This window comes from Primulina eburnea, chromosome 13, assembly GCF_022965805.1.
Source record: "Primulina eburnea isolate SZY01 chromosome 13, ASM2296580v1, whole genome shotgun sequence".
Classification (NCBI taxonomy): domain Eukaryota; kingdom Viridiplantae; phylum Streptophyta; class Magnoliopsida; order Lamiales; family Gesneriaceae; genus Primulina; species Primulina eburnea.
In genome coordinates this window covers 30,102,747-30,127,018 of record NC_133113.1, presented here as the reverse complement: position 1 = coordinate 30,127,018, position 24,272 = coordinate 30,102,747, and the positions used below count along the sequence as shown (strand labels likewise).

Genomic DNA, 24,272 nt, shown 5'->3' with positions numbered 1-24,272 from the left:
ATTGATATTTCCGTGATTTTCTTGAGGATTTCAATTACTCTAAATTGATTGAGATACATAGAGATCGGTTTTCCACGATATCGGACAGATACATTTAATGATTCTGTGTATGATTTATTTGTTATTTTTTGATTTATCTGATATTATATACTTATTTGCATATTATCAGTGAGTAACTGATGTGAAAAATTTAAAAAAATACTTATTTTTATTTTAGTTAGACATATCAATATCATTGAACTTATCATATTGAGTCTATCTTTTATTGAGATCAATTATGTTTCGGTTGAGATCCGTTATATATATAAATGATATTGTGTCACGAAGATGTTTGACTACTTGATTCGGTCTGGCTTAAGTAGTTGCTGGCTTCAAGACAGGGTTATTTCCCTGACATAGTCCGATGAGTCGTGGACCAGCAGCTCGAGCATGTTATATATGGTTGTTGATATCGATCATTTGACTCTTGTTATCCTGATATCTTGCACCTTTTCATGCATTGCATTATGCATAGTTTCACTGTATTTCTATGTTATATATCATGGTTTTTTTATATTTCGTACTTGAGTTTCTCTGACTTGCGAGAGTAAGTTATCGTGTCTTTTGTGTGTGGACATGATATGTGATTCGACCTTAGGTACTCGATAAGAAATATAAAAAAGGCACTCAGAGCACCTTAAGAATGAACTCAGTTGTATTCGTGTTTGAGTTTTTTAGTTTAGAAATAATAAGAGCTTTATAAGGAAAGTTTCTCTAATAAATTAGGATTGAGTTAGAATTTAAATAATAATCTGAAATATACATTCTATTAAATACATATTTTCGGTAAAAAATTTCATTTTTATATTTTGCCAAAAAAAGGGTAAAACCCTAACCCAAAATCTGCACACCACTGCCAGAAATCGGGTCGCCCAACTCGGTCGCCGCCGCGCCTTGGCCGATTCGACCCACAACCAGACTCATAACTTATCGGCGCACCTTTCCATACGAGCCCCCGCTCTTATTGCGATCCCGATCGCCGGTACTTTGGCCTGAAAGGCGTGAAATCTTGCGTGACTCCAGTTTTGTTTATTGGTTAAAATTCGTAAATCGTAGATCAAAATTGTTGAAATCCACGTGGGTGAAATCTTTCCCACATTCTGCTCTTTGATTCTACACCAGCCCCTTCCCTCGCCGCCGCCTGTGTCGACGGAAATCGAAGTAAGACCGTCGCCGGGCGAAATAGGCTGTTTGGGTTTTCGAGTGTTGGCCTTCGATTTCGATTTCGATTTTCCATCAAATCCTCACATCTGGATATTGTTTAGTAAACATATTTGGATCAGTTTTGAACATATTCCTCAGCCTCGAAAGGGTATGAAACTCAGATTCCGATATTATCTTCATTTATTTACCGTTTTGGTACAGTTTCGAACAATTAATTAATTTTTAAAAAATATATGACCCCCTTTCCTTCGAATTCTCGTGTTTGTAAATTTGTGGGGCAATCTTACGAATGTTGAACGCTGTAAAATATTTGAGTCATGTCAATTAGGTGCCGAATTGACTATAAACAATTTCCAAATCACAATCAATTAGCTTTCCACTTAAAACAAGTTGAGTTTTGGACCGTCCCGATTCCCGAAGTCCCATTGTACATACTGGCAGAAATTTTGAGCATTAAAAATATTTTCAGCCTTAAAAATATCATTTTTAATTTCTATAAAAGCATCTTTATGTTTTCCGAAGCCCAATAAATTATTGGTTTGAGCTTGTGACGCTATAGGACCATTTGTATAGGATTTCAAAAGCCCATTTTCTGGTCCACCCAGAACTATAATTTGTATAGGATTTCAAAAGCCCATTAAAATTTCTTTGTCCAAATCCAATGTCAGCCCATATACAAGCGCCGAAACCTTTAACTCCCTCCCACTCCGAGAACGCGACTCTTATTTCTGCTTTCAACTAGTTCTCGTGTAATTTTTCTGTCAGTTTTATACTTAGCTGCCATTTTCCTTTCTTTGTTTACTTTTCGTTCAAGTAAGTCCATAACTGTTGTTTTTCTGGCCAATCATCGACTTCAGTTTTAGGTATCATAGATATATTAGTTTTCTTTTTTCCCCCTATAAACTCTAAAGAATTTTATTATTCTTTGTGAATTGGGATTTATTCAGGGAATATTTCTTCTGCCATTCATCGTTTTCGGTGAAAATTTGATATTGTTCGTGATAGAGGATTCCAGGTACAGTCTTTAGCTTTTACGATATATATAAAAAGAAAGAAAGGAACTGTAGACTAACTTATTTTTCATACATGTGCATACATATCAAAGTGTATCATTATTATATCACGTTTGTGTGTGGATTTTACGTCGTTGTGAAACTGATTAATGGTAGTTACAGGAAGAGATGAGGATGACACAAACAACTATACAATTCACCAAGCAGCCATACATTGAAGATGTTGGTCCTCGAAGAATGTATGCACATTCTGTTCTTGCATTTCATTAACTTTAAACCAATAGAGCCTTTTCTTTTTACAAGTTATACCAAATTATTTGCTGTTGATAACCTAGTGTCTAGTGTTGTTGAATTAATGATCTTTTCCCTAGTCATGTGGAAGTGTAGGCATTCTTATCATATCAATCTTAGTTTCAGTGAGGATGTCTTCTGCAACAATTGGGAGTACATGGAGGAACCCCCTTCTCTTTATCTGACAAATTACCGCATAAAGTATTGAGATTCCCGCTGTTTGATAGTTGACACATACCCTTTGAGGGTCAGCAATTCAAAGTGTTTGAGGTGTCCTATAAATAAATTCTTAGTAACAAAATTTGAAGCATTTACGTGGTTTATTGTGGACCAGAAAATCATCCACTTCTTTCACTTAAGAATAATTTATAGCAAATGAACTAGTTAGGATTTATGACTTGAATAACCATCTTATCTTACAGCAAGACATCTGAAATTTATTCGAGTTTGTGATTGTTCAGTTACTTAAGCTGTACTTGTCGTTCTTCCAGCGAAAGCATTCAGTTTTCTACATTCTCTAATACTGAAATAGTAAAAGCTGCTGAAGTTGAAGTTTCTCTTGGCGTCTATTACGACCCAAATAGAAAGCCTATTGTCAATGGCTTGTTAGATCCTCACATGGTAATTACTCAACTCCTTTTCTTGTGAAATTATTCAGTTGTTTCGTTTTATATGTTTCAAGTTTATTTCCCTTTTTCTACTCTTTGCCAAATCTAAATCTTTTCTCAAGAATTCAAGATGAAAATCTGAAGTTTAGGTGGTTGATTTGCTTTCTTTATATTATGACCAACATGGTGTTTGAAATTCGAAGGATTGATTTCAAAACTTGTTTCTGAACGTTTAAGTACCGGCGCTTTGGTAGAACCTCTTATGTTATTTCCTTTCTTGTTGGTATTTGGGTAGTGTTTTGTTTCTAATATTTCATTTGCTCAATTTTTGGTTCTACTCCTTCCTTAATGTCCGTTGTGGTCCTATACTAGATGTTTGTTTTCCTTTTGTTTTTTAGTTTACTTTGGATGAATCCCACAATGTATTTTGGAATTTTACATCAAATAAAGTATTTACTTTGACATTCAAAATGCTCTTATTATAAGAGAAAGTTGCATTTCATCATCTGATCAACAGTATTACATGCTTGTTGTTGTTTCTTATAAAATAATCTGTGACATAAGTTGCTCTATTCCTAATGAAGTTGAAAAACATGTATCAAAGAACCACTTTCCTATTCTTCAGTATGGTCTCCTTCCAAACTGAATATGAATGAACAGTTCATTGTATTTTGCTTCAAAACTTCGATATTGGAAACTGGAAAGAAAAATGTAATTTAACTTTGACGATGATTGGATTATTGAACTTTTGACTGGATTGTACTTGGTTAGTTTTATATGCGATATATGGATGTCAAGGTAATGGTAACTAGCTTACATGTTAATTTAATTAATACTATAATGCTTATTTTAACATGATATTTGGATTGATAACAGTGTGACAGTGTTAGATTTATTTTACTTTGCACCTTTTTGTGTTTCAGGGGCCTGCAAACAAGGATGGCTCTTGTAAAACATGCGACGGGAATTTTCGGGAATGTCCTGGGCACTGTGGATACTTGGCTTTAGCTCTTCCTGTGTATAATGTTGGATATTTAAGTACAATAGTAGATATCCTGAAGTGTATTTGCAAGGTACCAAATTCATGCTATTTTTCCTTGTTTACTGAATTTAAAATGACAATTTTATGCTCATGAAATCTGGGTAAGTAGAAAATCACGATGACTTTTATTTCAAAAATGTGCATGCTTACATTAAGGAGAATTAATCATGGATATTGACTGCCCTCAGATCCTCGTTAGAACTTATGTGGTTAAATGAAAATATTACGAAACATAAGCAAAAACTTGTATCGAGAACACTGCAATTTCTTTTGACAAGCTTACACAGTTTCTCCTTGGCATAACAGTTTAATCTCCTCAAAAGGTTATGCAAATGTTAGAAATAACATTATATTTATCGAGTTTCATGCTAACAATTGAATATACCTTATAGGAAAATCCTGTTTATATTCAGTTCAGTTACTTGAGTACTGAAACTCTAGCAGGTTATAGTACTTGGGTCAGATGTATATGTTATGGAAACACTCTTGTTAGGCATATGATGACATGGTTAAAATCTTCATTACAAGATTCTTTTGGATGTGTCATGAACTCATGGGGTATCTTACAACTCATCAGACAAGCGAACGAGCTCTTCTGACACCTGTATATAATTTCAAATTCAAATTAAAGGGGCCGTACTGTGTAGTATTGATTTCCAAAACAACAAAGATAGGAAGAAGATTAGAATGATGAGGAGAAAAAGGAAAATGAACAAAGTTATTATCTAAGATTAATTGAGTAACAGAACAACAACAATAGGAAAAAGTTTAGAATGCTGAGGAATAAAAGGAAAATGAATACGGAGTTATTATTAAGATTTGGTGCTATAGGACGACATCTTTACATTTTGTGCTTAGCGACCCATATAGTTTTTACTTTATTCAACATTTGAATCGCAAAATATTAACTTACACTTGTAGCTCACTTGGCCCATTCCCAGAACAGTTCTACGTGTATATACTTAATTTTGTTAACCTTTAATATTGTGGGTGCATTTTTATGTCTTTCTCAATTTCCTCAAAATATTTTATGTTTTTTCTTGGATGTTGGACTTTGAAATTTGGATTTGATGATAGGTTTTTGTTTGTACAATATTGTTAGTTTTGTCAACTCTCTTCCCCCAAGCCATTTTATCAACATTATTTTTTTTACCTAGAGATTAATTTGTGTCCAATGTACTCATTGACTTTTGAGAGTTCATAATCTTGTTCACATCTGCTCTGTTAATAGAAATGCTCCAGAATACTTCTTGAGGAAAAACAGCGTCAAGAATTTCTGACTAAAATGAGAAATCCGAAATTAGAGCTGTTGAAAAAGAACGAGGTAATGAAACAAGTAGTAAAGAAGTGCAATGCTTTGGCAGGGAGTAAGAAGGCTCACAAGTGCTCCAGATGTGGACATATAAACGGTTAGGCACCTTATCAATGACAAAATATTGTTGTTGAATTTATAAATCATGTGATATCTGTCCATGCCTTTGAATATGTATAAGTGGTAAATGACTAAATGGTTACGGTACGTTTGGACGGTTGATTTGCTTAGGATTAGCTCCTTAACCAACGTTTGTCTCGTTTATTTTCTGGCCCATCAATCCTTCAACTAGTGATATTAAAACCTTGGTGGCCTGAAAACAAATCCATTCTAACCCCAGTGATAGGGCATCGATTATTGAAAAGTACATGAGAACACATGGAATTTACAAAAATGCTCATTGCCCTAACCTAATCGAATCACTTCATTTCCTATTTCATACCCTGCCGATAGCTGCACATGGAAATAATCGTCTCTCATTGAAGCATGGAAACTCGAAATCAAAGGGGAACATGGAGATTTCAAGATTTAGAGAGCAACTTACGATCAATATCGGTTGTGGTTGAAGCCATTTATTGTCTTTATTCCACGAGGTCTTCTTTTTCCGCACTCATTTTTTCATTTTTAATTCCATGTACAAAGATTTTAGGCACCCGAAAGTTTGTGTTGCAGTGGGCATTCGATGATGGTATAATTTTTTTGTAACAGACTTTCGAACTTTATCCATCTCCGGGTGAGCTCAACAAAGACAAAGGGTTGCTGGGCATGTGAGGAAAATTTGTTTATTCTCAGGTAGAGGGGGAAATTAGGGAAAGATTGGGGTAGAGTAAGAAGGGTGTTTGGGTCTCAACACATTAAACTGAATAAATTATCATTACCATAAAAATATACCAAATAAAACATATTTTATCCCAATATATTATATATCCTTATAAATTTGTTATTAACCAAATTACGAATCATTCGATAATCTCATCGCACGACCCAAAAGAGAATGTATAAAAAATGTATTATTTGGTAAAGCATAAAGACAAGCCATAAGAACAGCCTCGAACCTTCAAAATGCCCCATTCTTGCAATTGATTATTAGTAATGGCTGTCATATCAGATGCATTGGAATAGAGCCGACCTCCTTTCCTTGGAACCGTGAACTGAATCCGAAATTGTTTTTCAAAAACGGAAACCAAAACTGAGAATTCCAGTTGAGTTCTAATTCCTAAAAATAATATAATGGAATCACGTGGAACCATCAAACCAGTAAATCATTCTTAAATTTTAAGGTCTTGACAACTTGACTCATGTAACCATGCTACTTAATTTATACATTTAATTTTTAACTCCCTATTTTTATTTTTTTTAATAAAAAATTAAATGTGCATAATATTTTTGATGTAATTCTTAAATAATTAACTTTTAGTTTGATTATGTTTGTTTCTGATTCCACATTTTATTGCAACCGATCCAGTCTACTTAGGATACAATGCCTTCTCTATTTCTTCTTTGCTTCTATAATATTTGTACTTGTAGAACGAGGATGCCCTCAGTTGTCTTATATTTGCTGCCGGAATTAGGATTACCACTTACAAATTGATGCTGGAATTTCCACAATTTCTGTATTGTAGGCATGGTTAAAAGGGCATCTTCGAGAATCCAACTTGATCGTGTGAAAGTTGACAGTTACATGGATGAATGTCAATCTGCTCTCTCCCACACCAAGGATTTCAAGGGAAATATCAGTATCTCTTCTACACTTGATCCTAGAATAGTCCACCACCTACTAAAAAATATGCTAAATGAGGTACTCTTTCATTATCTTGAATTGAAGAAACACTGAAGTAAGCTTTAAGAATGTTTTGCTGTTCTCTACCAGCATCATCATAAACTTACCTCTGGTTTAATTTTTATTCCTTCAGTTTCTGTAGTTCATGTTTGTCTTTTGGTTTTGTCTTCAGGATTGTGAATTGCTTCATCTAAATGATAGGCCAGAGAAATTTATGATCACCAATATTCTGGTGCCACCAATTTCCATACGCCCTTCTGTCTTTGTAGATGGTGGAAGACAGAGGTCATCTCTTGCATTACTATACATATATTTTTCCCTATATATTGGTTAGTTTTATGAGGGAGTTGAAATTGCAGCTTTTATTGTGAGCTTGTTAGAAGATTGATAGCAGCTTGAGCTTAACTAATTGCACTAGTTGAATAACATACACACGGAATAAATGTTTTCTTGCTCTTTAGAACAACCAATGTCTTTTTAAAAAAAACACTGCCATGGTCATGGTCAGGGGGTTGGCTGACCCCTACTGGTTCATATGACAAAAAACAAATGGAGGGGGACGATTCCTATTTATTTACTTCTTGTAAGGCTACCCGAAGTTCTTATGTTGCACATAGTATTTCAGTGGATGACAAGTTGTGTAATCTATTGATGAAAAACTTGAGATTAAAAAAAAGTTGCGAATGACTTGTGAAGAATGAATACAAAAGGTTTCATAAGGTTCAACTGATTTATAAAGTTGTGTTGGCTAGTTAGTACTTTTTTTTCTTTCAAGAATGCAGGGCAATTTAGCTCTCGTGTAGATCATCTATTAAGATATTTTGTTCAATCGTTCATCTTGTAAGCATTTTCATGCTTATATGGACAATCTGCTGTTGCTTGTGTCATAAATTTGAGCTCTTTAGTTTCTATCTATTGAATTTTTGAAGAATGAACAAACTGTAATACACCAAGTTCTGGGAAACATTTCCTTAAGTAATTCTGCAATCCTTGCCTTAAATGTGTTCATACCCTCCCCTTGAGAGAGAAATCATTCTGAAGACGTTTCTAACTCTTCAATGGTTGGTGCAGCAATGAGAATGACATTACAGAGAGACTAAAACGCATCATCCAAGCCAATGCTAGTTTGCGGCAAGAAATTGAGGAAACAAGCCTTTATAGCAAGAACATGGTATATTTCGCCTTAATCACTTCTCTTTGATGAATCTTCTGTTTAAAACATAGCTCAGGAGTTGTGGTGGCTATTTTCTGATATTTGTTATGTCTTTTTGTTTGTTTAACCTGGCTATCTGTGGTCTTCAAATTGCTTCAGGCATGAGGGATAAGAGGGAAATATATTGATAAAACGTAGGAATGAGGCTACCTACCTATAGTGATACGGCCTGAGTTCTGAGTTCTCAGAGCTTGCTTATATAAAGCAGAACAAACACGCGTTGAGGCAAAAAATTAAAGGTTTTTCTTAGTTGATATTAAATAAGACAGAAATTAACCAAGTACCTGGGTACTCGAGGTATTTTTCCATGTAACAGAACTGATAGCGCTGAGTTGATTCCTCTGAATTTTCTTAGTCACTAAGGAGAAGACCTGGAAGTGATGATTGCAGAAAACAGGCAAAGAGATCTTTTTGTTGAAATTCCAGTTTAGAATGGTTTTATTTATTAACCAATTATTATGTGGATGCATGGTGCACTCGTGTATTTTCTGTCTCAAAGTACCAAAAACATAACGCCCTAATCTTAACTTTGTTGTTCAAAATAATGTGGGGCTAGACTAGCTGGGATGATCTGCAATTGGAGGTAGCACAGTATATTAATAGTGAAGTCCGTGGAATGTCATTTTACATGAATGCTGCCAAGCCATTGAGTGGTTTTGTTCAGCGCCTTAAAGGAAAACAAGGAAGGTTCCGTGGGAATTTGTCTGGGAAGCGTGTAGAATATACTGGAAGGACTGTTATTTCTCCTGACCCAAACCTCAAAATTAATGAGGTCTGGCTTTCTACCTTTCATTGAATAAGTTCAGGCTCCTTCACCCGTATTTGACTTGCACTTGTGGACAGGTTGCTATTCCTATACTAATGGCCCGAGTTCTAACTTACCCTGAGCGTGTTTCACACCATAATATAGAGAAATTGCGACAATGTGTTCGTAATGGACCGAACAAATACCCAGGTGCAAAATTTATCAGGCAACCCGATGGTACAGAGATGTAAGTGTTTGCTTTTCGTCATATAATTGTTGCAATTTCATCAGGGGTGAAAGTGATTCTCAATGAACATATTTGTTGTCTTGCAGATCCTTAATGTTTTCTTCCAGGAAGCGTCATGCAGACGAGTTAAATTATGGTTACATTGTGGATCGACATCTTGAAGATGGAGACATTGTTTTATTTAACAGGCAACCGAGTTTGCATCGAATGTCAATAATGTGCCACAGGGTACTTGCTATTATTCAACTTAACTGTTGATATCACAATTAGATGTCTTCATTTGCATTGTCTTATTCTTTTTGCCTTTAGGCAAAGATAATGCCGTGGCGCACCCTGAGGTTCAATGAGTCAGTTTGTAACCCCTACAATGCTGATTTTGATGGTGATGAGATGAATATGCATGTGCCACAAACTGAAGAAGCCCGAACTGAGGCTCTTACACTGATGGGGGTAAATGCTCATTGATTTTACATTAGCTTAGCTTTGCTCGGTGAATGCCAATTTTGACATGTAATGCTAACACGGGACCTTGTAATTATGTGCCTAGTTAGTTGTCTTGTCCAATTGTCCAATCTCGCCCATAAACAATAACATCAGAATTTTTGTCTTGGATACAGTAGAAACCATTGTTTAATGTGGAAGCATCTTTATATCACCGGAATTGTCATCTTTTACTGTTGTTTCCATGTGTCGTGTAATCATATTGGACAGAATTACAATTTCTTTTTTCCCAATGGAAATTATTTTACTAAGGTCATCAAGTCAGACTCTTACCGGTTTTAATTCTGCAATTTGACGGTTATTATCAATAGCTGTATGGGTAAATATTTGACGGCTGAATTGGTGTCTGTTGCAGTTACATTTATACTGTGCTGGTGGAATATTTTCCGTTAACTAATGATGCTTAATGTTCTCAAATGCGTTTTGTTAAAAAAAACGATATAAGCTTCGTTGTAGATGTTCACAGAATAATGGCTGCAAAATCATATATTTTTTTCGCATTGCCTAAAGAATACTACATGCTTTCTAGTTTTGTCACTTCGATAACTTGATCATTGATTAGTGCTGTTGTGTCAAAATGTTGTTCAACTTCACTTCTCTGATGTCTTGATAATAGCTGTTAGTTTGAATGAAAATTGACGTAGCATACCTCGATAAAGCTTTGTCGCAACCTAGGAACCTTTGCATGATGCTTTTTTTTTTTCAATTGATTGCTGAACTTCAAATAGGTGCACAAGTATGACTGATTGTTGTAGTTAGACAAGGAATGTTTTTTGCACCTTTCCTCGTTGACATTTATTGGCCCTTTTTTTGTTCATGTTGTTGCAGGTGCAAAATAATTTATGTACTCCAAAGAATGGGGAAATATTGGTAGCTTCAACGCAGGATTTTTTAACATCATCATATCTTATAACAAGGAAAGACACATTTTATGATCGTGCTTCATTTTCTCTTATGTGTTCGTATATGGGTGACGCCATGGACCCTATTGATTTGCCGACTCCAGCAATAGTTAAGGTTTGTCGGTGTGGCTCTTTCGCTATTATGCTTCTAATCAGTAGTGCTCGGTCCTAACTATTATGCATATGGGAACTAGTGTACCATTTATTTTCTTGTCCTTTTATCTGACCTTTCTGCTCCTTTAACTTTGTAGTCACTTTTCATTAGCCTTGCCACACTTTTGCTTAATATTTTTATCGTGATCGATTTTCATTCCCGGAGTTGTGGTCTTAAACAGTTTGTTTATTCTCATTACTTGTTTTCATCCATGGGATTTGTTGGATTTGAATAGGCCTGACACTTTTTATTTTATCTATCCCAGTGATTATGTTTGCATGTTCTTATTTATTGGAAAGTATTGTTTCTTCTTGGTGAGAAAAATTCGACTATGCAGTAGTGACCTCTAAAGATAATTTTTTGTGATTCGGTTAAGGGCTAGTTGATAATGCTACTAGGCGTTTATGATATGGAGGAGTAACTAGGGTTCCTCCACACCACCTGTTGCATTGAGTGTTTAACAAAGTAAAGATCAGCTAAAATTGAGGATCATGTTCTTTTGGCTTGACATGGAATGCTTGAAAAGGTCTTGCTCAAGTTTGAACTTAGAATAAAACTAAACCAGTAATAATGTGATCTTATAAATCAGTATCTAAACTAGGAAATTAACAACACCTAATTCCTAGACTCAAGTCTACTAGAGATAGATAGAATAAATTCCTAATGATCATATAAAATTAGCTAAAAGATATAGTTTCTTCAAAACAAAATATATCTTTTAACACTCTTCCTCATGCTGGTAAGTGAACTACTTCAATTCCAAGCTTGCTCATTAATCTATGACAGACAACAGCAGGAAGTCACTTTTTGAGTATATCTGCTAGTTGCTTATTAGGGGACACGAACTGGATACAAATCAATTCTTTTTTGAAGTATCTCTGGCAACCTCACATGTTTTGCACTGTAATGATGTACAGGATTATGAGTGACATTGATCACCAATTTATTATCTCAACAGAGCCTTTTAGGAGGTTTGTTCACTTGACCTGTAGGTCCTCCAAAATTATCTTGAGCTAGAGTTAACTCACAAGTTACTAGGAGATGTATCTAAATTTGGCTTATGCTCATGATCGTGAACATTTTATTTTTTGCTTTTTGAACTCGTAAGATTCCCTCCTAAAAAGGTGTGTACCTAAATTTTAATCTTTTGTCAACAACTAATCTTGCATAGCTTGCATGGGTATAAGTTTCAAGAGACAAATTTATACCTTTCCTAAACAAGATTCCTTTACGTGGTGTCCCCTTTAAATAGAAATTTATGTCCTACTTTGAGATGAATGTCCTTAGAAGTATGCATCAATTGGCTTACCAAATAAGTCTCACAACCAATCTTTTTTAGATTGATAGGAACCGGTATCCACAACAAAGAATTAAAATTTAGCCACGTAAGGCCATAAAACTCTAACAAGAATAAAAAATACGAAACTGAAGCAAAATGTTATAGTAATTGAAAAATCTAGCCGCATAATAATATAACTAATGTGCAAAAAATCTTGGCAACCAACAAAATGAAATAATATGCCGAGAGTTTAGTCCCAAGAAAATTAATATCTCTTTTGTATTATTTTGCCCTTTTTTCAGTATTTTCTTACCCTTGGATTCTTCAAAGATCACGACCAAAACAGCTAAAATCATTGTTCACGTTTACTTGTTCTTAAAATTCCAAATTCTTGAGTTGGCACACAGTTCTAGCTCATTTCACAAACTCTATATCAATCTTTTCCTTGCAGTATGATGCCGATGTGCCGAACATGTCCAAATGTATTTTTTTCAGCGTTTTAACTTGAATTCATCACTTTCACCTATATTTAAAAAAACTATAATTAGGTACTATAAACAATAATTCAACAACTAAAATTGACCTAATTAGCATAAATTAATTCGAGTTACTATGTTGAATTATGAACACATCAAATGTATCTCATTCTACTCTTTAGTTTGAGTAATAACAAGACTCTGGTAACTTATTTTTTTTTTTTATACTTATTAATGCTCAACATTATTTTGTCATTCATAGAGAAATGTAGTGGTAGTTGATGATCAAAATTTTCTTCTGTTCGAATGCTGCTTGTGCAGTTATGTAGCTTTCTTACTGATATTTTTCTTGCATGTGAGAAAGCTGCTCGTGCAGCTAATATAGCTTCTTGCTGGTGCTTAACATTTTTTATTTTCTATTGGATAAGTTATCTAAGTACTAAGTAGTACTTTCTATTGCAGCCATTGGAGCTTTGGACTGGCAAACAATTATTTAGTATACTGCTGCGCCCACATGCAAAAATGAGAGTGTACGTAAATTTTACTGTTGCAGAAAAGAATTGCCAAAAATCTGCCGAGACAATGTGCCCAAAGGATGGGTTTGTTTGCATTCGTAACAGTGAGTTAATCAGTGGCCAACTTGGAAAAGTTACACTGGGTAAGCATCCTTTTTCAGACTTCTTTTCCCAGGCTTGACTGGTTGTATATCTGTAAGCTAGTTTTTATCAATTATTATCTTGTCTAAAAAATTTAATTTTTATATAAAAATGCATCTAAGTTGATTTTGTGTACACATCATATATTAGTTTTACGTTTTCAGACTCATTAATTTCATTTTAATATAAAATATGATTTTTTAGCAAAAAATTGGTTTTATTAATTTAAAAAGATTTTGTGAAAAGTCTGTTACTTATCTAATAATTTTAGAAACACGCTGTTATTTATATATATAAAAAAGAAATATGCTGTCAAAATAATGGACCATTTTTTCAAAATTATAACTAAATGAAGTTGATCATTGGAGGTATTCTGGGTCAAAAATAAAGAAATTCGAAAATTTGGGTTTCTTGGTGCAGGAAGTCGAAGAATGGCTTGAAAGCCAAAATGAAATTACTTGGGTTTTTGGATATGGAATCTTTTTAATGGGTTATTTTAGTAATTTTCGCTGAATTAGTCATTCTTTGGAGAACGTTTCCTACTTTTGGGCTTGTGAATATAAAGCTAATATTCTAATTTTTGTTGTTGTATAAAATCAGGTAATGGGAACAAGGATGGTCTTTATTCTGTTCTTCTTAGGGATTATGATGCACATGCTGCTGCTGCTTGCATGAATCGGTTGGCAAAGTTAAGGTGTGACCAAGTAGCTGTAATCAATAGATTTTCTATTCAATCGTGTATAGGATTTCTCTATATAATTTTTTAAGCTTTTGAACTTATGCTTACGACTTTGATAATATACCGTTTTTCTTGTGTGTCTCAGCGCCCCAAGTTACTTTTAACGAATTATTCTGAATCTTGTTTTAGTTTGTTTATGGTATTTATGTAAGGATATCAGCCTGTCATATAAGTCCTCGAAGGTACTTTATCAAATTTGTAAACTATGGGGTGGGGGGCCTACTTTTATATCAACAAATTCAACTCCTCATACTTTTTCTCCTACAAAGGATTGAAAACTGTTCATGAGTTGGGGTTGCTTTACCCCATTTGAGTTCCCTTTCATCTTTATTTTCTACTTAACGATAAGACATGAGTATGGGTAGCTTTGTACTACGGAATCTTATGTTAATTCTTCAGGTGCTTCAAATTTCATAGCCTTTTCAGAATTTAATTTTTAAGCGGATAGCATGGAGAAATTTTGACCTGCCTTTTTGAATTACGAAGTGAGAGGAAACTTTATTTATTGATACTGGATCATTTATAGAATATTGATATCCTTCAACTTTCTGAATGTGTTCATAATCTGTTTGATGTCATTTCAGTAAGGATATGTATCGATTCTAAATTATCCGTGGAAACTCTAACAAATCGGAAAATCTAGAGTCTAGACAGAAAATAGCAAACCATGTATACATACAGTATTTGACAGATTAACTAGGGGTTGAAATAAGCATTTTGGTCCTGATGTCAATGATTTATGTGTTAGGGTTGTCCAAAATTCTCTTGATTTTTATTTCATTTAGTCTTATTGACTAACTCAATACTAATGAAGTTGCTTAGGTTTAAACTCTGATTGTCTTGCTGTTACAGCGCTCGATGGATAGGAAATCATGGATTTTCAATAGGAATTAATGATGTCCAACCCGAGGACATATTGAACAAGAAAAAGAAGGATACAATTCATGAGCAGTATGCCAAGTGTACAGAGTATATCGATACTTATAAATCTGGAAAACTGGTCCCACTACCTGGCTGTAATAAAGCTCAGACACTTGAAGCCAATATAACTGCAGTCCTAAATAACATCCGGGAATCTACTGCAAAGGTAATTGGTTCTATCTTTTGTTAGTTTGATGACTGTTGGCTTTTAATGATTATCTTTACAGTTTCTAAAACTTAAATAACGGTTACACAAGCTCTTTTAACTTCGGCCTTTGGCTGGTGCCAATCAGATCACGCCACCTCTTCTTTATTTTTTAGTGAAGTAGTCCATCAGGGGTTCCGCTTGCTAGCTAGCCTTTCCACAATGGATTTTACCGGATGTATTCTGCATTTTTTTGTCATGTCTAAAACTAGAGATGCAATGAACAACTGAGCTTTAAATGAAACGAGTTTCTCTAGCAATGACTTGGTATTCTTCCTGTTTTTCTCAAAGCTTTTGTTGCGGTTGATTCTGCTAGTCCAAAATAGGAGCTATAGTTTCTCTGGGATGCTGTTCTCTCTACTTTATTTTCGATGAAATGTGTTTTACAGTGTCTTTAGAAATTTTTTTTCCTTCCAAGTTTCAACTTCTTTATAGACTAATATACTTATTGGACATGCTAATCTCTTGTTTGTGCTAGGTTTGTATGGAAAATCTGAATTGGAGGAACAGCCCCCTAATCATGTCACAGTGTGGTTCCAAAGGATCTCCTATTAATATTTGCCAGATGATTGCATGTGTTGGTCAACAATCTGTTGGTGGTCGCCGAGCTCCAAACGGATTCATTGATCGAACGCTGCCTCATTTTGAAAGAGAAGCAAAGGACCCAGATGTATGCCATTGTTGTATTTGATAATTAGTATTTTATCTGTTGGGATAATAGATTACCTTTGATTTTATTTTTATAATTTTTTAAAATAACTGGCAGGGTGCCTGCAATTAGTTTGTGAATGGAATGAGAGAACATACGATGAGCCCATATAACTTGACCACCATTGTAATCAGAAACCAAGGAAATCCTAAAAGATGAATTGCCTAGGGAAATTTATGGGCATTAAACTTGACCACCATTATATTCAGTAACCAGATAAATCCTTAAGAGGTAGCAACTGGATAACATGGATCTATGTACATCCTTATTGTCCTAATTAAATAAAACACATGCTTAATCTTTCAAATAAGTAAAAAAATAGTGTTAAATCATTATATTATGTATACCTCCAACTTCCAAGTAAAGCCAAGGTTTACTATTGATTGATATCTGTAAATAAGTTATCACAATTTCGTGAGCTTCAACTCAAAGTTGAAAAAAGATATCTGCAAGACCTAAACATCGTTTTTGTGTTTTGAATGCAGGCTAAAGGCTTTGTTCAGAATTCATTTTATTCTGGATTAACTGCAACAGAATTTTTTTTCCACACCATGGGAGGGAGAGAAGGTCTCGTAGATACTGCGGTATGGATAATTATTTTTATTTTCTAATTGTTTTGTAAATGAAAAGTAGCAAATAAAATTTTTCCTCTATGATTCACCCCAACCATCCTTTCAAGCTTTTAGAATTCCATCAAGGATAAATGTGTATGTTGCATATGTAAGGGTATCATATCGAATACGATACGGATACAACGATACAATAAATTTTGAAAATATAAGATTCGATATGGTTGGGATACAATAATCAAATATTTTACAAAGAATTATTAAAAATAAAAAATTTTAAATTTGATTTTTAGTTTTACAAATTTAATTTTTTTAATAAGAGTAATCGTAAAAAAATTCAATTATATGTGCAACGGTCGTAAACAACAATAGTGTTAAAAGAAAGTTAACGTATCAATTAGAATATTGTCACCACATATCAAAATTGAAAGAAATATCGCTATTTCGAATTATCAAGTCCAAAAACACATTGCAACTTTAGATTATTTGAATGAATTCATGTGCCATTTATAATCATAAAAATATTATTTTATGATAATGTTTTCGTCATTGCTTTGTGTTCAGACCACCACATCTGTGATCTGATCGAACCTATTTTATGATAATGTTTTCGTCCTTGCTTTGTTTTCCAATTGGTCAAACCTCCAAAAATTCAATGACATGGATTTTGCTGTATGTGACACGCGTTAAAATGTAGTTAACTTATTTGATACTTTTATTTTCTGCATCTTTCTTTAAAGTTGACCTTAACCCAGCTACGTCGTCAATTTATTTGCACTCTGCATAATTGCTTAACTATCGGTCTCCATTTCACAAGAAGTGTAATGTATCGGCTATTGAGATGCTTTGGGCTCGACAACACTCTTGTTTTTTTACATTTTATTGACCATGAGCATGCTATGATATAATGTGTAAACTTGGTCATATGAAATTTGTTTTTTGCTTGGAAATTTTGTTGTTTCCTAAATCCTGCCATTCATGTTATTTTCTATAGGTGAGACCTTGGTGTGTTTGGTCGGAGGGATTGTAGGAGGTTAGAAATTGGACAGAGGGTACTCACCTCACTTTCTGTTGGTTGTAAATTTAGATGGTGAGATGGATAAACAAAGTGAGGTGGTATTTCCTTAATTTTGAGTTGTAGTAGTGAAATAAAGAGACAATGAAATGTTATACTAAATTTATGTGGTTCAGCTATAAAGGTCTATATTCACGACAAAATACCTAGAGAGCTAGAACTCTGTTAAATTATCTTATTTAGATTATAGTTATCAACTCTTTATAAATGTGAAAATATATTGTAACAAATATGGTATGAACTATTCGTTTTAACTATTCTGTCTGGTACCTCCTAAATTTGAACTTAACCGTTCAATTATAAGCACAATAAAGTCTCGGAGAAAAACTTACACGATGTTGGGTTCTAAAATATAAGAGAAATAGAAAGCAGGCAGGCAGACATACATATTATGTCGAGAAGCAACACTTCTTTTTCATGCTTGCATGATGTTATCTTTATGTGACTGTTGTTAATCCAGCTCAATAGACTATTAATATTCTTGCAGGTTAAAACTGCTGAAACGGGGTACTTGTCGCGTAGACTAATGAAAACTATGGAGGACCTATCTGTTCACTACGACAATTCAGTTAGAAATGCAAGTGCTTGCATTGTTCAGTTTATATATGGAGGTGATGGTATGGATCCCGCACAGATGGAAGGGAAAAGTGGACTTCCATTGAACTTTGAAAGATTATTTATGAAAGTCAAGGTCTTGGAACCTACTGTTTTTCTCCTCATCGATTGAGGATATTTTTAGTCACCAACTAGCAACAATGTCCTCTCTTCTGTTTATTCATCCTTTATCTTTGTTATCTTGACAGGCCACCTGCCCTGCATTAGGGCAGCAGATTTTATCTACTCAAGATATTAAGACTATGATAGAGGAAATAACTGATGAAAGGCTCTCAAAATTCGATATCACTAAATGGGGGTGCTCACTGGATTTGCCGCCTAAAAAAGGATGCTTGGAGACTTTTGCTGAGTCGTTATCGAAGTTTATCCAGGAAAAATCAGGGAAATCAACTCTCTCCCTGAAACTGAATGAAGGACAAGATTCCAGAGAGAATCAAGTTCATTTGGAAACTGTTGCTGCAAACACTGTAGGGATCACTAGGCAGCAACTACAGGTAATTTTGTTTTCCGCTTCTAGACTCCTTCAGCTAGAGTTGATTCTCACCTTTGTTTTGAATTCTCCAAAGTGCTTTTTGGATGATATTAAAAACTTTGTTGAAACATAGTGGCACATTATTTACACTTTCAAACTTATATGCGTATGTGCCTATTTTTTTTATAATGGTCTCTATAGTATTTAGTCAATGAACCAAATAATTAAGCTTTGCAAGGGAGATGAAATTCATAGATTTGATGTGACTGGTTATATATAACTTTTTGGTTTATGGTTGGGCAATTATTTTTTATTTTTTTTGTAATTGTCTCTATAGTATTTAGTCAATGAACCGAATAATTAAGCTTTGCAAGGGAGATGAAATTCGTAGATTTGATGCGACTGTTTATGTATAACTTTTTGGTTTACGGTGGCTATTTCAAAAGCTAGAGAAAACATAATCTGTAGTGGGCTGTAGTGGCCATTAAACAAGATTGGACAATATGGTTTACTCAAACTGGACCTTTTGAGAATGGTGATGTTTTTCTGACCTTTTGAACCATGAAATTTTTCGACATTGTTTGGAATTGTTTTGTGCTTGACATAAAAAGGCTTTGAAAATTATGGTGTTTAGACTTATTAGTATTCTTATTATTAATAAATTGTTTTTTTATTCTATATTTGTGCATTTATTCATCTGTACGGATCTAACACATTCCTTCATGCATGGATCTTAAAGCAGTAATTTTTCCATAAATCTATAGGTATTCTTAGAAACCTGCATCTCTCGTTATCATTCGAAGAAAATCGAATCGGGGACTGCAATTGGTGCAATTGGAGCTCAGAGTATAGGAGAGCCAGGAACACAGATGACATTGAAAACTTTCCACTTTGCTGGAGTTGCCAGCATGAGTATCCTTTCAGATAAAATGATCAACTAACATTATCTTCCTTTTTATTGTCTTTTCAAGTAGGTTAACCTTAATTTTACCATAGATGTTACTCTTGGGGTTCCTCGGATATTGGAAATAACGAATGCTGCTAAAACGATCAGCACTCCAATTATATCTGCTAGACTTGAGTATGTGGACAACGAGATCAGTGCAAGAATAATAAAGGGTCGTATTGAGAAAACACTTTTAGAGCAGGTAATCTTCATCCATATTAATTGAGGATTATGCTGTGGTACATAATGGAGATCATCCGGCAGAATTTAATTGGAAATGCATGGGGAATTTTTTTTGTAACGCTACTAAATAATTGGGACATGGAATTTGAATTGTTGTCTTTAGATGGTGATTTTGTATGGTAAAGGTCCTGTTGCAGGTTATGTTTGCATCATGTTGCCATTGTTCTGATAACTTCAATAAGCACATGCATTGGAGTTTTGTTTCCGATAATGATAATAGTTGGCTTAAAATTTGTGCGATGCCAGTTTGGTACCATCGAGCATCAAATGCTTTCTGAACGGTCAAGATTTTCTTCCAACTTCAGTGTTCTTTGAAATTTGGCTTAGGCAACTCCATCAATTTCCTTGCTTTGTAACTTTATGTGATTGGAAAGTATCAAGTTGGTCCATTGATGAAGCCGTATCTTTACTCCGTAGGTAGCTAGAAGTATTAAGACGTCTCAAGCATCAAGACAGGCATCCGTAGTTATAACACTTGATGTGAAAAGATTACAAGATTCACAACTATCCATTGATGCATATACTGTAAAAGAATCAATTCTACGCACCCCGAAAATGAAATTGAAGGAGCAGGTATGAATGTGCCTCACTCATCAATCCTTTTGTTTGTGTTTGTATAGAAGCTTTGCTTTCACTGATGCTAATGTTTGCCGCAGCAAGTTAAGGTTTTGAATCCCAAGAAACTGGAAGTGGTTCTGCATGCTGATAGAAGTGCACTTCAATTTGAACTCCGAGGGGTTCTGAAAAAGCTCTCCAAAGTAGTTGTGAAGGTTAGACTTTAAATTTTCATTCTGAATAATCCTCCAAAATGCTAATGTGTATAGCTGTTCTATGGCAGGGAATCAATTCGGTTGAACGTGCTATAATAAAGAAAACAGTGGAAAATGGAAAGGAAACTTTTGATTTACTTGTTGAAGGGTATGTTTCTTTAGGATCTTAGTGGATTTTTCATTCATCTATGCTCAAGCATTATGATGAAAATATGTTATTATTCTGTCTGGATGCTTTCATTATTCAGTATACATTCTAGTTTCCACTAATGTTCTAGGCTCAAAAATATGATCAAACTTTTGAGGAAAAAAATGATGAAAATGTGTTAATTTTGTATTTGGGTTTTTCATTATTCAGCATACATTCTATGTTCCACCAGTGTTCCAGGCACCAGTTGCTGTACGTACCCCTACATATACCATGTACAGTGTTTGCAAATTATCATGTGAACGTAAAACATCACGCGGTTTGTATTTAATTACAAGGATTGGGCTTTTACATGTATTATCAACTTATTTGAATATGACTTATTGAGAACAAATACATACACGAGTTTTTCAACTGTGTTTTGCAATGTTTCTTGTAACATTATAAATTGTGAATGTAGAAATAAGCAGTATGTCATGAGTGGATCTTGTTGTTGCAGGGTCAAGCCTTTCAATGGTTTATACAGCTTAGAGCATTCATGGCATGATTATGTTGGTGAGTTGTTTTGCTATTGTTTTGGCTTGCAGGACTGGACTGCTATCTGTCATGGGCATTCAAGGAGTTGATGGGTGTAAAACTACGAGTAATCACATCATTGAAGTAGGTAAGACACTTGGAATTGAAGCTGCGAGAAAGTCAATTATTGATGAGATACAATTAACCATGTCAAGTCATGGAATGAGCATAGACACACGTCACATGATGCTTTTGGCTGATTTAATGACATCCAAGGTAATTTCATTTTTCAGAATTCGATATTTGCTGGTTTATGGTTTTTGGGACTGCAGTTGTCCAACTCCGACCTTACTGCATGGCGCCAATGCGGACAACCACTACCTAGTTGACCATCAATTTTTACAATTTCTATTCTATAAGTTTCACATTTTCTTTCAAGTATATGCTCGAGTTGGGTGAAGCTAACTTTTTACAATTTTATGATTCATTTCAATGTGAATCGACCTTACATGATTATGAAATTTATTTGTACGTCCCTTGATGCATGTGCGAGGAGAAAAGCAAGAGTTTTGACCAAGAGGATAGAGTGAGAAAGTTGTAATATCACATAATCAATGAGAATCGGGAATGAATCTAAAATATGTGTTTTTTTTAATCTCTTCAAATTATGCATTTGTCAACCAAATCTTTTCATGTTATGCATATGTGAACCATGAAAATGGCAACCTTAAGTAAATGTTGTAGGCAATTAGTCGGACTGTTATGGGCTCAAGCATGCTGGGCCTTGAAAAAATAGTGGGCTGAAAATATAAGGGGGAGAGTTTGTCGGAGGAGATTCATTCGAGCACAGTTTCAGATATTGGCTAGCGGTTGCTAGCGCAACAGAATATAGAAATTTTTATTTCCTTGGCTGATAGAAATACTCAGATTGTTGAATCCGTTTATTCCCTTCTACATTTTGTTATTTAATACTGTGATTTTGAGTTGTCTCGAAAATTAGTTTGTAGAGCAGGCCCTTTGCTACGTCTATTAGGTTTCGTTGTACAACAAAGAAAATTCTGACTGATATCCTGTAACTTTTGATGTTAAACTTCGTATTATCGCCTGATCAATCATGCATGACCATCTTTCAGGGTGAAGTTTTGGGAATAACAAGACATGGGGTGGGAAAACTGAATGACAGTGTTCTAATGCTGGCTTCATTTGAGAAGACCGCAGATCTCCTTTTTAACTGCTTCTGTGAATGGGAGGGTTGATAGGATTGAAGGAATTAGTGAACGCATCATTATGGGAATACCTATACAAATTGGCACAGGAATGTTCAAAGTTAGGCAAAGGTATGCTTTCCAATGCTTTTGATAGTCATATGATGAACTAATTATCGATGCGTTAAACATACAAATGACATCAATGTTGATTGAGTTTGCCCTTACATAAAACTCGATCTAGTGTGGCTCTAGTTCTGAACTTATTAATGTCAATCATTATACTCATTAGTTAAGAACTAGTATATGATAACATTTATTCTTATTTCCCTATGCAGCGTGCAGCCTGTTGAGTTAAGTTACGGTTCTGATCCTATTATTCGCTGAAATCGTCGAGGAAACTTCCTGCGAAGATTCTATGACAATATATGGTCCAACAAAGTGATGATGCATTATGATTTCTCTTTATAAGAGGCGCTTCTGTATTTTGGTGACATATATATTGAAATTCAACAGTCAACATTTCTTACCGACCGTAGCCAGTCCTTTGCCATCGCATCGGCTCTTGTAGGACGCACATGCTGGTTTGTCATTTTTTTACGGAGTCTGCCATCTGCCTATGTTAAATAAATAAATCTGAAAACTTGTTAGATCTACCAAGATGCATCTTATGTAGGAGTTTTTCTAAAAATTGCCACACACACACACACACACACACACACACACACACACACATATATATATATATATATATATATATATATATATATATATATATATATGAATCATTGACATTAAAATTGCATATATGCTAAAATTTTAATTTAATAAGATCTATAAATTTAATGATATAATTATTGAATTATATTTCATTTTTAATCTCTGGGTAAGTTAAGAAAATACTTCAATATTGTATCCTAATTAATTGTATTTAACATAACTAAATTTTTTGTGGGATAAATTTCACTTTTCAAATATAATTAATTACAATTTATGTCCCTTATAACCAAATCTGATTATCAAATTTATGTACGATTTTTAATTCAATCAAAAATGTTGTGCTACTCTTTAATTAATTAAAATTATACAAATAACTAGGATATTGAATTCTTTATGCATAAAATATTTGGTCTTCCTAATTATTCACATCCAAGTATTACCAAAATAATGAATAATTCTATGTAATTTATTTTGTTACAACTAAATGTTATTCAAAACTAAAGTTGTTATGACTATTCTTTAATAAATTTAAATTATACGAATCATTATGACATTAAGTCACAAATATTTAAATATTTATAAATGTCTATCATGTGATCTTCAACTCATATAATGTATAATATTTCATAATTAAAAGTGTAGTAGCTAAAATTAATTATTTAAATTACACGGTTCACTAGACATAAATTTTGGTTTTATTAATAAATGTCCTTTACGTGATATTCAACCTACTTAATGTATAATTTTTCATAAATAAGGTTATTGTGACTAAACCTTAATTATCTAAATTTACGCGGTTCACTGGACAAAATTCTGACTTTATTTAATTATTTATATAATATTTAGTGACACAATTAACACTTTCTTAGATTATTCTTAGGAAATATTAATAGTGTTAAAGCCTCTTCATACAACCCAAAACAGGGGCGTCTATCGCTTGGTGAGAAATTTCCAAGGCTGCTCAATTTCTGGAGAAAGGAATTAAGATTGTGGTGAG

The 24,272-nt window shown here is 34.1% G+C and overlaps 1 protein-coding gene across 1 annotated transcript; it reads left to right on the top strand.

Moving 5' to 3' along the window:
- Nucleotides 1-1,930: 1,930 nt before the first annotated feature.
- Nucleotides 1,931-23,241, top strand: LOC140810885 (DNA-directed RNA polymerase III subunit 1-like). Its single transcript, XM_073168792.1, is given in 29 exon segments — nucleotides 1,931-1,952; nucleotides 2,379-2,455; nucleotides 2,999-3,128; nucleotides 4,039-4,188; nucleotides 5,389-5,566; nucleotides 7,092-7,267; nucleotides 7,422-7,534; nucleotides 8,321-8,420; nucleotides 9,019-9,234; nucleotides 9,306-9,454; nucleotides 9,541-9,682; nucleotides 9,764-9,904; nucleotides 10,784-10,972; nucleotides 13,229-13,424; nucleotides 14,023-14,116; nucleotides 15,014-15,248; nucleotides 15,766-15,957; nucleotides 16,482-16,580; nucleotides 18,128-18,331; nucleotides 18,444-18,749; nucleotides 19,492-19,639; nucleotides 19,724-19,875; nucleotides 20,334-20,489; nucleotides 20,573-20,686; nucleotides 20,755-20,834; nucleotides 21,422-21,626; nucleotides 22,484-22,582; nucleotides 22,584-22,687; nucleotides 22,894-23,241. Coding segments are annotated over 28 exon segments (4,188 nt in total). The 5' UTR covers nucleotides 1,931-1,952; nucleotides 2,379-2,384; the 3' UTR covers nucleotides 22,943-23,241.
- The last annotated feature ends 1,031 nt before the right edge of the window (nucleotides 23,242-24,272 follow it).